Raw genomic sequence first — 15,029 nt, 5'->3', positions numbered from 1 at the left:
TGGGCTTCTGGCCCTTTACACTCTGCCTCACGTTAACTGGTAACTGAGGCATCTCGAGGAGGGTCGTGGGACTAGCCCCAAGACAGAAAGCACACCAGGGAGGAACAGCAGGGGAACACACGCTTCCACTCCACATTCCATGGGGAAATTCATGTCCTTATGGTCATACCAGAACTTTCCTGCTTCGAATCTGTGTTTCTTTTCATTCAGTTCCTTCTGATCAGCAAACCCTTTGTCTACATATATTCACCCTGACAAACTCCTTAGCTCTTTGCCATCATAAACCAGCCCAACTTCTGCAAGCTGAACTCTTCATCCTGTTATCACGGGAAGAAGCAGTCAAGAGGTGTGCCCCACCAGAAGACCAAGGAGAGCACCTTTCGGGTGATTGCATAGTGTCCTTTGAGCTCGTGCAGGGCCCACTTGATGTCCTGACTGCTAAGCATTTTGAAGTCGGCCATCAGGAGGTCGGCAGCTTGGATGAAGCAGTGCTGGTCAAGAGGAGCTAATTTAGAATAGTCAAAAAAGTCTACTGTAGGCAACTGAAACGAGAGAGAGGCACAACATTAGTGGCCAGACAGTGTATTTCTAGAGGGAAATCATTTGAAGAATTACTTACTGAAGAACAGAATAATCTGACTTGTACTAATTACTCTAAAGGAGGATACCAGCCCTGAGCAAAGATGAAGAAATGATATTCAGAGAGGTTAAACAAGCTGTCTGGAGTCTGGAGACTAGTTTTGCTAGTTGGAACTATGAAAAAGTATAGTCGGGGGTTTGAACACAAGTTTTTAGCCATTTTCTTTTCACAAATTGTTTAGAAAAAACTGAGGTTTTTTTCCCCCAGCTACAAAATACAGACATACTTCAGGAATACTGGAGGTTTGGTCTCAGGCCACTGCAATGAAGTTAGTATCACAATAAAGCAAGTCACACAAATTGGTTTCCCAACTTTTAGAAAAGTTAAAATTACACCATACTGTAGTCTAGTAAGTGTGCAACAGTGTATGTCTTAAAAAAAAATGCACATATCTCAATTAATTCTATAATTTATTGCCGAAAAATGCTAACCATTATTGGAGCTTTCAGCAAATCAATCTTTTTGCAATAGTAACATCAAAGGTCACTGATCACAGATTATCATAACAAATGTAATAATAATAAAAAAGTCAGAAATATCGTGAGAATTACCAAAATGTAACAGAGATATGAAGTGAACAAAAGCTGTTGGGAAAACGGCACTGACAGATTTGCTCAAGGCAGGGTTGCCACAAACCTTCAATCTGTGAAAACAAAAACTGTAACGTCTGTAAAGTGCAATAAAATGAAGAGCAATAAAATGAGTAATAACCATACATGAAAGAAACAGTCAAAAAGAATTTGTGGGAAGTGGAAGGATGGTGCAATAGAGACCAGTGAAGCAGTTCTGAACTATACTTTCCTTCAACCACTGAACATACTAAATGCTGGTCTGGACCACACATGAAGACAATGATTAAGATTTTTAAAAACCAAACTGTTTATATCTTGACACAGGATTTGGTTACACAGGTGTATGCACTGTATATAAATCTTACTCACAAAGAAAAACAGATATTAAACTCTAGGCAACAATCTGCATGCTGAAGTATTTATGCGGCAGAGTACTGATGTTTTCGCAATTTGCTCTGAAGTGGGTTATGATAAAATATAAGAGGGATGCGCTGATGGACAGAGGGATGGATATGGGACAAACTGGACACAGTAAAGTGTTAACTTTTAATAGTACTGGCTGGTATGTATACAGGAAACCAATAGAAAGTTCTTTTGGCTTCACTGTGTGTTTGAAAATTTCTTAATAAAATGTTAAACCCTAAGATGATACAAAGAGTCCTGGCCAATTCTTGATTCATGTTAGGAACTTGCTTCGTAGCATTAAAGATATGGAGGATTTGTTTAATTCTTTGTAGGGAATTAAATTCCATCTTCCCACTTTCAAGGGAAGATGGAATTACAACGAAAGAAGTCAAATACAGAACTCAAGGTGACTCAGAGGGGGAAATCCCACTAAAATATGTATTCTGAAAAACCTACTTTCCTGGATAGTCTTAAAAAAATGCATCTTGACAAAGCACTTTATTCCCTTAAAAATGATGAAAAGAGGAGAGAATTTCCAAGTAGACACTGCAAAGCAAGAGCACCACTTGCCTTCATCTCATCCTGGCTGGCGAGCAGGCTGCTACTGGGATTCATAAGGACTCTGTCTTCTCTCTTTGGATAATCTGGATTTTCCAGAAGAAAATTACAAAGTCTGTAAAAATAAATGATGTTACTGTCACTCTGCTTCCAAATGCCACACTTGCTCACTGATTCAAACATAATGTATGAAAATAAAATCTCTAGTCACACTGTAATTGACCTATCAGGAAATGAAAATATTTGCAGATCAGAAAAACAAATGAACAAATAACACGTTACACTGAATTTCTATTTTTACTTGCTAATGTGAAAAGCAATAAACACACCGATAAAGGTAAACTCCTCTGAAATTTCTGTTAGTTCTTACTGGTTGAACTGTATGGAACCGGAGAATTTAGATGAAAGTATCTATCATTTGTCAGGAAAACTATTAACAAATAAGGGATGGGGGAAAAGTCTGTATTCACATTCACAATTAAAAATAATTTTCTAAGAGTTAATAAACGGAACATAAAAGACCTGTGCTAATTCATTAATACTTTTTTTTAACCCTATAGTAAATAAATCCCCATGACGATTTGAGGGATGCTCAGTTTGCTGTATGGCTGAAGGAACAGACCATGTTTGCTTAAGAAAAAACTCTCTCCATTCCAAAATCACAGCCTTGTCTTTTCAATCACTACCATGAAATCTTTCAAAAGCAAGGATAAAGAGAATAAAATAACCCATAAGATGTATCACTGCCCAGATTTACAAATTTAACTAGCAAGGCCCTTCAGCCTATAAAAACCAAAGGCAGCAACACTCTGTGCTCTTGGGATATTCCACAGTGACAAGGACAGCTGGGGTGTGCGGCATGAGCCACTTCAGCAGCAAGAAAGCTGCCAGTCAGAGGGCAAGCGGGGCTTTCCCTCCACTCCGGCTTTCTTCCTTTCTCCTGCAGACTGCCTTGAAGGCGCCCCACCATGACTCTCCCCAGGTCTTCTCCCGTCCAGTGTCAGGAATACAGCCTCTAATTAAGACAGGTCCAGCAGAAAGAAGTCAGAGAGAAAGTGGTCACCTCCCGCTCCTCTTCTCACCAGGCACCAGTGTTCAGGGACTGAAAACTGGGGAGGCGTGCCTCTTGCGCAAACCCCCTCAGGACCCTCAGCACTGGCCCAACGGCAATGCACCCTCCTTCTCCTGCTCCAGGACCGGTCAAGCACCCCTCAACCTTTTCTTCATCATCACTTGCAGGAACCCCACATGCACCTTCTTGGTAAGCTCTCTTCCTATCACCACACCTATTCTCTGGAACACACGCCAGAAGGCTTGAGAGGAAAAACCCCTTTCTCATATTACAGCAGTAGCAAGGGGAGACACCCTCCTCAAGAATTCTGAGCACATTGCCCTTTAAAACCATGGCCACTGGTGGTGACTCTTTGTTCCAGTACAAACTGATGAGCACCACAGGTTATACAATCTCTGAAGGGTAGCTGAGAATCAGTCACCATGAAGAACTCAGTATTTGTGGAGAAAGGCATGGAGTTCCAAACAATCCCTTTCTCATGCACACCTGGATATATTATAAACCAGGTGTGGAAGAGCTCCTCCATTTCAACCTTACTTGTTTGTAATGTTCAGATAAGTGCGGCTATCAAAGGCCAACAAACGGGCAAAAACTAGGAATTTGGGGAAGGATAAAAAGGTCAAATAAACAAGAATCTTCTTTGATAGAACAGCCATGCATGAATGAAGCCAGGTGGCTCAAATGGGGTGTATGCAAGATGATCTTGGAAGAAAGCATTAAAACTCCTGTTTCTAGTTTTTAAAATCTCATCCTTTAAAAATTTCTGTTTTTATATTTTTTTAAATGCATTTTCTAAACCTATTTTAGAGGTTCTTTTCTTAGAAAAGAAAATTGAGAACCATCTCAATTCATTTTGTATTTTCAACACTATGAAAAACTTATATCAACATGATGCAAGATGTGGAATTCCACCAGTCGGGTATCAGAGGCTCTCACTTTGAACTGTCAAAATTGATTTCCATTTTAAAATCTCCTCTACCCTCACAAACACAACTTTCCTGGAATTAAATGATATTCAGTGGCACAGATAATTAAGAACAGAGTTTCCTTTCTACAGATATATGCTACAACCAAATACATTAATATTTACAGCCTGGGGCAAAGGCAGCGGGAGGCTTGTCAGAACTCAGATCTGCCCACCTACTGATATTATTCCATGCTTGATGTGACTTGACAAGCTAAAGGGTTTTGAGAAAGCACTCCCACTAAGTAAGCCAGGCTAATATTTCTAGCTTTTGTTCTTTAGTAGTTGTTGCTGCCTTGATCCAATTTAAGTTGCATCATATGTGAGTAAAGTCCTAGTTAAAGAGAGCAGGTTACTATCACAGGAAGCTCTCTGGGTAACAGGCTTCTCCTGCTAAAATGACCAGCTGGTTACAATTAAAGGTGACAAAGACTGGACACGGAATGTTGGAGAGTCAGCCCCACAAAATATCAGCCCGCTCTACTCTGCTCTGGGCCTCCTTTCAGCCCTACATTAACATTTAAGTTAGTTATGAGAATTAACAATTCAGTCTCAAAAGTCCAGGGACAAAAGGAAAACCGAGTCAGGAAAATCAAACAGTAGGACTTCCCTGGTAGTACAGTGGTAAGAATCTGCCTGCCAATGCAGGGTATACGGGTGTGATCCCTGGTCCGGGAAGACTGCACGTGCCATAGGGCAGCTAAGTCCATGCGCCTCAACTACTGAAGTCTGAGCACCAGAGAGCCTGTGCTCCGCAACGAGAAGTAACTGCAATGAGAAGCCCAAGCACTGCAACGAAGAGTAGCCTCCGCTTGTCAAACTAGAGGAAGTGCCTATGCAGCAACAAAGACCCAGTACAATAAAAAATAAACTAATAAATTATATATATAAAAAAATCAGACAGTAGGTTTCAAAGTATTCAATACAATTACTGAACATTCCCTTTCCTCTGGAATTCATAAGACTTTGCATTAGGGACAGAGTCGATAAGTCCCAAGAGAAAAGGATGTGTGCGAGACTCAGGAGGAAGGAGGACAGAATTGTCACACGATCTGTCAATCTGATCACGTTTTACTGATACTGCAGACAACTAACCTTGTAGGTATTTAGAAAACAATATATTCATCTACAGAATGAGAGGGAAACATTAAAGCATACTAAATTTCTAAAGGGTTACTTTGCTGCTGCTAAGTCACTTCAGTCGTGTCCGACTCTGTGAGACCCCACAGACAGCAGCCCACCAGGCTCTCCCGTCCCTGGGATTCTCCAGGCAAGAACACTGGAGTGGGTTGCCATTTCCTTCTCCAATGCGTGAAGGTGAAGAGTGAAAGTGAAGTCGCTCAGTCATGCCCGACTCTTTGTGACCCGGTGGACTGCAGCCTACCAGGCTCCTCCGCCCATGGGATTTTCCAGGCAAGAGTACTGGAGTGGGTTGCCATTGCCTTCTCCAAAGGGTTACTTTAAAACTAAGAGTCAGACACAACTGAGCGAGTGAGCACAGACCACTGGAAAGCTATTTGGAAATATGTTTCAAGCATCATCAATCTATTTATAATCCCTGATTCCAAACTTTAACTTTAGGGTTTCAGGATCTAGAGTATAATTTTAAAAAAGGAAATTACTATATGGAATAATGTAGAATAACATTTATCAGAACATTAGTGAAACCATGAACAAGGAGAATAACAAAGAGGAGAAAAATTAACAAAGAGGAAAATTCAATAGAATAATTTTTAATTAAAGGTGATCATTAACACCATGAAGACAACAATGAAAAGTATTTTTTACTTAACATTACTTCATTAAAAATCCAAAATTATATTTGCTCTGAAAAAAAGTATGTTTTCATTCCAAGAACTAAAAAGGTACATTAAAAAAAATTAGTTATTTTTTAGTTTAGTGGACGTCTAGGAGATAGTTTTCACTGTAAAACTGTAGTCATTTCTGTTCAATTTTGTCATGACTTTAAAACTGCTCTAAAAATAAAGTTTATTAATTTAAGAGCTCCTATTGGTCAAATTTAGGATAATCCACTATCAAAAGAAAAATAATTATAAATTATTTAATTTATATAATTATAAAAAAACTAATTATAAAACACCACTTATACAAAACCTCTATGTCTACAGTAATTTAAAAAACAAGCAAGTGGAGGAAAATAGCAAAATATTCCTTATAGCAGAATATCAGATAATAAACTGGGTGGTGGATATTGGGTATTCATTTTACAGTTTTTCTACTTTTTATGTTCAAAAATTATAGGGGGGAAAATCTGTAACAAAAAAAAAAGTTAAGAGGGAACTATACTAGATCAAGAAGCTAAAAAGGTCAACAAATACATTATGAAACCTTGATTCCAACCTGGTTTAAAAACCTGAAAGCAGTGGCTGCCCCTCAGTGGAGGGGACAGACAGGGCTACCAATGGCGCCAACAGTGCCTTGGTATGAATCAGAAAAAAGCACCTCCTCTGGGCTGCTATCTCAGAAAGAGGGCCCTTCACTCTTGGTCAGGGCAGCCAGCTCCCACTCACACCCCTGCTGAATTCTACGGTACACAATACAATCTTTGAATACTCTTGTTTAATTAAAATAATCTGTATTAAATAGCCAAAAATATAATTAAATATCTATTGTTCTTTATAAATTTGCAACTGTTCCACCTTTGCAGACTAGAAGGAGGTGAAAGAGTATAAGCAGAAAGAAACTTGCCCAACTCTTTGTGACCCCACAGACTACAGCCCGCCAGGCTCCTCTGTCCATAGGATTTCCCAGGCAGGAATACTGGAGTGGGTTGCCATTTCCTCCTCCAGGGGATGGAGCCGGCATCTCCTTTATCTCCTGCACCGCAGGCAGATTCTTTACGCACTGAGCCACTGGGGAAGCCCCAGCAAGACATATGTTGTATCAATGCTCAGAATTAACTAAACATCTTAATTCTATAACCACACATGATTGTAAGACCCAGAAAACAGTCTGCATACAATTAAAATTAGAACTCTTCTAACAGGATAATTAAAAAAGACATAATGCTAACTGAAACAAGCCAGCCATAAAAGGACAAATATTGTGTGATTTCACCTACATGAGGTCTATAGAGGAGCCAAATTCACAGAGACAGAAAGCAAAACAGTGGTTGCCAGGGGCTCAGGAGAGGGACTGGGGACAGAGTTCCAGTTTAGGAAGATGAAAACATTCTGGAAATGGATGGCGGTGACAGCTGTGCAAAAATGCAAATACACTTAATGCCCCTGCACTGCACACTGAAAAACGGCTGTGCATGTGCATGCTAAGTCACTCAGTCATGTCCAGCTCTCTGGGACCCATGGATTGCAGCCGACCAGGCTCCTCTGTCCATGGGAGTCTCCAGGCAAGAATACTGGAGTGGGTTGCCATTCCCTCCTCCAGGGGATCTTCCAAACCCAGGGATCAAATCCGAGTTTCTTGAGTCTCCTGCATTGGCAGTCAGATTCTTTATCACTGAGCCATCTAGAAAACCCTAAAAATGATTAAAATGGCAAATTTTTACGTTAAGTACATTTTACGGCAATAAAAAAAAAGGCACGGTAATATACTTACACATTCAAATCATAGTAATTCTTCAAATGAATTATTTCCTCAACATACCCATTTGCTACATCAGGAAATCTTACTTCCTAGGAAGGAATAAATACATTATTTATATGTCAACCCCTAGAATGATTTCAAATCGCAATAAAAATCAGATAGCAAAAAGTATACGAAATGACTGAACGCTAGAAAAGGACTATAAAGCAGGTTTGTGTCTGGCTTAAAATTCCACACTAGGTGCCCAGATTTATCTGTCTACACAGAATATGGAAAAAGGTCCCTAGAGACCACCTGGTCCTCTGCCCTCATTCTATGTATTCATTTTTCTCTCTTTCAGTAAATACTGAGCATCTCAGCCCAAGCAAAGGGCACCTAAAGATGAACATGGCACTTTCTAGTGTATATATACCCTTAAGCAGCACACGATCCAGCAGACCAGATGAAAAAAACCCAGGGAAGAATGATTAAAAGACTGTTCAAAGGCAGATGGCCGCCCACAAAGCCCTGCATTCACTTTCTTGGTCAGTGGTACCTAACACAACTTGTTATAAAGACAGAAATGCTCTATTCTGTGTTTCCCAGCATGGTGGCTGTTCAGACTCATGTGGCTATTGAGCACTTAAAATCTGACTGGTGCCACTGGAAATGAAATTGAAGTCTCATTTAAGACATTTAAACAGCCAAATGAGGCTGTCATATTGGACAGTGCAGCTCTAGGTCATCTTATAAACTTGCTTGAAGGGTTTGAATTTAGAGTTAACTCAATTCCTTTTTAAAAACTGTAGGGACCACTCATGACAGCACCAGGGCACCCACAACCTGCGGCGAGAAGCCCAGGGGCATGCTGAGGGGGTTCAGGCTAGATTAAGGAATCCTGATTTAATTTTTGTACCTTCAGCTTTTCTTCTTCTAGTCTATAAATCTAGGAAATCAGGAAAATGAGTCCACACACACAACACTTTAGTAATGAAAGGAAACAATATATTTAGTGTGTATAATTACTTACTTATCAAAATAAAACTTACTGTCTCTTTCACCAACAGTGCAATGAGTTCCTGGTCTACGTCAGAAGCTTCTTGCCCCCACAGGTTTCCCAAATTGGGCTGCCGAGTTTCTTCTAGCGGAAATGCTGGGCCTGGTTCTTCATCATCTATTGCTAGTTGTTGGTCTTCAAGCTCTCCCAGAGGATGGGCAGGCCGAGGAGAAGCAGGGTCTGGAATCCAATCCTGCTGGGGCTCTGGTCTTGCAAACGCCGGTCTTGGAAAAGCTGACCCCCGGGGCTCATGCTGATATAGCAGTGGGCCCAGCTCTGCTTCTGGACGCCGCTCCTGAGGTACAACCTGGCTTGGTACCTCACGGGGCTGCTGGTTCAGAGACTGGAAGTAAGAGTGGTCTAACCAGCAGTCTTCTTCGATGGCCTGGTCATCGAGGATATCAGATGATTCTCCGAGGTTTGATAAAAGCTCTGTCTCTGACTCTTCAGATGACTGGTTCTGAGTGTCCAAAGGATCAGCTTCTGGAAAAAGATTACCTTCTTTTAAGATAATGACTTTCTGCTCTGATCTGGGGTTGATGAAGTCATTGGTTGCTTGGTTGTGACTTGGTCCAGGCTTAGGTTCTCTTTCTGTTTGGCCACTTGGCTTCATGAATCCAGAAACTCCAGGAGGCCCAAGATCTAGAAATTCACTGTAGTCATCCTCAGAATCATCCTGTGTCCCAGAACCAAACAATGAGCTGTTATACACGGGAAAATAGCCATTCGTATCTGATTCAAAGGCTGCTCTAGATTTTTTAGGCCTTTCTTCTCCCAATCTTTTGAGATCTTGCCATTGGGCAGCTGGTTTGATGAGATTGGGTCGTGATGTCTGAGGTTTGTATGTCTAAGAAAAAATGAAATTTTAATAATAACAATTCAATTTTTTTCCTGTGTCTATACCTTTCTTATGTATTATATTGAGCTTCTGAGGTAGGACAGGTAAGAAACAAAAACACCCTCCCCCATAAGACCTATTCTTCAAATTTATCTTCATACTGAAATCTGATCACACTACAGTAACTGTAAGAATCAAAGCAGCCATTCAGAGATTGAAGCCTGACTTATAGTTTGAATTATAATTTCACTTGCGACCACTAAAACAAAAGTTAACTGCGTAGTAGAGAAAATGATGAAAGAATGACAACACAGCAGAGGAGTGAGAAATGGTCAGTAAGCACAAGAAAACAATCTAAATCTCATTAGTAATTTAGCAAAATGCAAATTAAAACAAGATTCTACCCTCTTGCCAAGACTGGCAAACAACTTTTTAGTTAGACAACATTAAACACAGATGTGTTCAATGTGGGACAGATGTGGGAAAACTTCCTATCACTCATTCCTGGTGAATTTAGGAGAGGAATTTGGTATTGCTTACTTAAAAAAAAAATGTATATCCTTATAATCTATCAATATCACTTTTCAATATCAATCCTATACACCCTTATGTATCCAAAGGGGACATATATAAGGGTATTCACTGCCACACTGATTGCATCATAAAAAGAGAACACTAGAGACATTCTTAAGTTTGTCCCTAAGCATACAGTTAAGTAAACTATTTATCTGCTTTACAAAACACTCTCCGACTCTCCCCCACCCCCACCCCAAGAGGTGGTTCTCTATGTGATGACATGGAAACTTCACCAACAAATGTTAAGTGAAGAAAAGCTACAAAACACACACAGACATTTCTATTCTTTGGAAAAAAATGGAACATAGACATAAACATCCCATTTCTAAAAGCATATATGTGTATATATACAGTGAATATATACATACATGCATGAACCCACACACGTGTGAATTCAAAGAAAAAGATTTGGAAGGATACATGCCAAACTGGTGACAACAGTTCCTCTGGGAAATCTCTGGGGCAGGAGGGGCTGGTGAAGAGAGACTAGTTTTCTCTGTATTGTATCAATTTCTATAGAGAAGACAACTATGTGTTACTTGTAAATTTAAGAAGTAAAATGCCAAATTTTAATTTAGCAGAATAAATATGTCTCTGACCCTGATCTTTTCTGAAGTCACCCCAGTCCACAGAGAATGAGACAAAGAACTGAAGATCTCTGAATAAACCAGCACACATTTGTGATCCCAAATCACAATATATGTGAGGAGGAGCTGATAAATGCAGTGGGAGAAGTACATCCAGATTTCAGGCAGGCAGAGGAAGCTCCAGAAAGGCAGAGTTCTTCAAAGCAAGTGGTGTGGCCTGCAGAGGGAAAAGCAACAGTCCCTTGTTTGAAACACTGGGAATCTGCACGCTGTTTGGCACCAAGGATTTTCTGAGGAGGTTAGACTGAATGAAGACAGACGTCCCTGCTGAAGGTAGGCTGTCAGTGAGGCAGGACAGAGAGAACTTTGATCTGGGCTGCTCTGGAGGTGGCAATCACGGCTAGGCAGTAAGAAAGAAACAAGTGCACACATGCATGTAAGCACACTTCCCTGCCCCATGCAGCCCCAACACCCTCTGTCATAGGAAGAATTCCTGCTCGCCATGAACAGTGCCTGAGCCCTTCCCCAACATAAATGCCAACGAAGAGCCGGTCCAGGAAAATTTCAAACGCATTCAAAGTTGAGTAGTAATAAAAAACAAACAGCACAGAAACTACACAAAGATATCTAACTACTGAAAAAAGAAGTGGTAGACGAGTGGCACATATGATGAAATCTGTACCACAGAGTGAATGAAATAAGAAAAGAGAGATGCGAGAATACAATGGAGTGATGAAATAATTAGCTATTTTAATATACATATTTTAAATCATGGTTTTGTAGAAATACAGTTACTATCAAAAGTTGGGAGGGGAAATAAGTGAAGCTGAGGATTGAAAGATACACTTAAAGCTGATAAATCAACATGTAAGGACATATGTAAGAACAGCATCTGAAACTATAAAACTAAGTACAGTAACTGAAAAAAAAAAAAAAAAAAACTAAGGATAAAAACCTTTCAAATCACCAGCAAGAACAGATGACCCCAATATAAATAAAAACTAAACCTCAAAGATGCAGGGAACATAGTGAAAGATCATTTTTTAAAGCAGTAAAAATGTAAAGCATATTAAACACTATGAGAGAACTAAAAAAAGCATAATAGTCATGTTAATAAACAAAAATTAGATGAATTCACTCACTAAATTTTAGTCTCTTAATTTAAGTAGAACCACTAGGCAAAACCCACCTATATAATCAACTATAGGCATATGTCCACAGGAAAACTTCCACATGAATGTTCACAGCAGCATCATTCATAATAGTGAAAAAGGAGAAGCAACTCAAATGTCCATCAATCAATGAAACAACATGTGATACAGCCACACAATGGAACATTATCAATAAAAAAGGAACTGAAGTACCAATTCATGCTACATCATAGATGACCATTAAAACTTGTGCTAAATGAAAGAAGGACCAAACAGTATATGATTCCATTCATATAAAATGTCTAGAATAGGCAAATGTATAGAGACAGTCCATGGAATTCTCTAGGCAAGAATACTGGAGTGGGTAGCCATTTCCTTTTCCAGGGGATCTTCCCAATCCAGGGATCAAACCTGCATCTCTTGCAGATTCTTTACCATCTGAGTCACCAGGGAAGCCCTATACAGACAAGTGGTTAGTTGTTCATAGGACTGGGTCAAAGAGAAGACAAGAGGGAAAATAATGGTTAACTCATCAAATCAAGAAAAAGGGCAAAAAATCCCACAAGTACACTAAAACAGAAAAGGAAAATTGGAGGAGCCATAGATTCAGAGTAAGTAGAGTAAATAGAAAGAACAGGCTATTTTGTTTAGTTCTATTAAATACATTAAAAAAACACTGAAAAGTATCAGTGAACAAAACCATAAAAAGCAACGGAAAATCCAGACATGTGGATCACCACAGAGGAAGTTGAAACAGTTTCCAAGAACGGTCCTTCATGAAAACAAACAGCCCAAATGCCTTTAGGGAAAATCCTACCAAAACTTCAGAGAACAGGTGACTCCAACATTATTTAAATACTGCTCTAAGAGTACTCGCAGCTATTCTATTAAAACTTAGTGTCCGAAGAATCAATTATTAATTTGAAATATATTTCATCATGGTAAATTTCAGAAAACTCACTTCCGCCAGGATGACATCATCATCCAGATCCTCATCATGTTGCTGAGGAGCTGGGGTGACCAGCATTGGAACCCCTTCCTCATCAGAGGAGTCGGATATGGTGATGGGTCCATCTCTGAGATTGATCCAGTCTAAAAGTAGGCAGAGAGAAAGAACACTGTTATCAGGAGGTGGGCATAATCATATTCAGTCCTTTAATTCAACTTTGGCATGAAAAGGGTCAAACCTAAAGCCAAGTTCATGGCTACTGGAGTGTTAACTTATCTCCTCAGGCAGCACATGCACCTAAGCATTAAAATGAGCTTTCTGTGCTGATCTTTGCCAATAATTCATTTTGGCAATCATCAGAGAAAATCTGACAATTACTATGATCAAGATTATCAACTTTTTCTTATACTAGATTGGAGGAATCTGTTGATAAAATCTTCTTGACTGGCAACTGAACAGTGAAATCATGGCCTCCCATCTCATCTCTACTCCTCCAAGGGAATATAAAACACTGTTTTATTCAAACTGATAGGTCTGAAAAAACTCACTCAGAAACAGTTAAATTTTCACTTAATATTTTATATTAAAGTTTGCTCATCTTACATATAAATCTTGAGTATTTATGCAAATACCCATTTAGCATCTACGACAGTAAGCAAGTTAAGCTTTCTAGTTTCCTTTTTAAACACAACCAAAGTTCAACTAGCCATCTAGATGTAATAATTCTGTTCAAGGTCTCTAACTCCTTTTATTCACTTGAAGATAGATCACATTTGATATGAATTACTGGATAACACAAACTGATAATTCCTTCATAAAGCACAATTATTTTTCTCAAGATTAATGCCTCATGTACTTTCATGGTACCCAACAATTTGAATAGCAATATAAAACCAATAATCTCATTTCATCCCTGTAACAGGGCTGTGGTGATGCCAAGGACAGCAGTTTAAAATAGGTAAGTCAATGGGATCTAAGGTCAGACTGCCTGGATCCCAATCTCAGCTCTCCCACATACTAGCTACATGATGCCATTATTTACTTCTTTAGGCATCCATTTCCTCATCATTGAAGAAAGGTTAACAATAGTGCCTACAGAAAATAGCTGTATTAGCTTAGAAAACCCACACAAAATGCCTGTCTGATTTCAAGTCCAATGCTACCTACACAGCAGACTGATGTATCTAACAACTGACTGAACTGAGGGCCTGCAGAAGTGCACTGTAGAGGGCTGGCAGAATGAAACCAAGTGACCAGCACCACTGAGTTTGAAACCCCACTTAAATGACAGTAAAGGAACTCGTAAAAAGTGAAAAAGCAAAAAGTGTCCTTCTTTTTAGGACACAAAGAAAAAAGGAAATGATAGCTAGCAAGAGATTTAAACAAAATTCTGGAAACAGCAGATTTTCAGAGGCAAGAAATCTAGAGGAGTGGAGAAGGATCAAACCCACAGTCTGCAGAGGGCAGCTGACCAGAGGCAGCTTAATCCATGTTGCAGAATCACAGATTTCCTTGAAAAATATTCTCAATTATTGTATGCCTTTGTTCATTTCCAGTCTTTAAATGGTTATTTTAAACAATTCTAATTCTACTGTTAATTCTGTGGAGAGGATTTGCCAAGTTTCTCATTCAGCCATTCCAGAAGACCCACCCTGTGGAGGTCCATTTTGAAGAGTCACCAATACAGAGAGTCACCAGACACCAGGCCAAGAGAGAAAAGGCACGTCCCTGAAACAGTCATAGTGAGTGACTCTGCTGCCTTCTGTTAACTGGCCCCTTGAATGCTGGCAGACAGTCTCAGATTCTACATGCAGGAAATTGTAGGTTCCTCTCAGGAAGAACTGGCCCAGAAAAAAAGACAGACAACAAGCCTGGGGCACCCAGCAAAAAAGTTGGTTTTAAACCTATCATCTCACAGTGAATCCCAATGGTTGACAAGATACTCCCCAAAACACCACATATAAACATACAGAACTAAGTTTATGATTCATACAAAAGGCTCCTACCTGTGTGACCATCACCAATGTTGGTAAATACATTTCTAGCACATTAGGAGCCTAACTCCACAGATCAGTTTCTGAGTGTATATTCTCTCATTTCTGGCTTCCATGCAAATA

The 15,029-nt window shown here is 39.6% G+C and overlaps 1 protein-coding gene across 6 annotated transcripts in view; it reads right to left on the bottom strand.

Moving 5' to 3' along the window:
• Positions 1 to 15,029, bottom strand: part of RNF216 (ring finger protein 216) — a 120,782-nt gene that overhangs the window by 92,221 nt on the left and 13,532 nt on the right. For 4 of the 6 annotated variants that reach the window (XM_070362781.1, XM_070362780.1, XM_005887323.3 and 1 more), the window contains 5 exons: positions 12,925 to 13,055; positions 8,804 to 9,658; positions 7,788 to 7,864; positions 2,188 to 2,290; positions 378 to 542 (listed from right to left, as the gene is read on the bottom strand). In XM_070362781.1, coding sequence (XP_070218882.1) covers positions 378 to 542; positions 2,188 to 2,290; positions 7,788 to 7,864; positions 8,804 to 9,658; positions 12,925 to 13,055 — 1,331 coding nt within the window. The remainder of the gene's footprint in view (positions 1 to 377; positions 543 to 2,187; positions 2,291 to 7,787; positions 7,865 to 8,803; positions 9,659 to 12,924; positions 13,056 to 15,029) is intronic. The other 2 variants (XM_005887324.3, XM_070362782.1) reach the window with 2 other exon arrangements.

This window comes from Bos mutus, chromosome 25 (genome assembly GCF_027580195.1).
Source record: "Bos mutus isolate GX-2022 chromosome 25, NWIPB_WYAK_1.1, whole genome shotgun sequence".
NCBI lineage: Eukaryota > Metazoa > Chordata > Mammalia > Artiodactyla > Bovidae > Bos > Bos mutus.
Note: the sequence above shows the minus strand (reverse complement) of the source record. Positions and strands in the feature narration are given on the sequence as shown.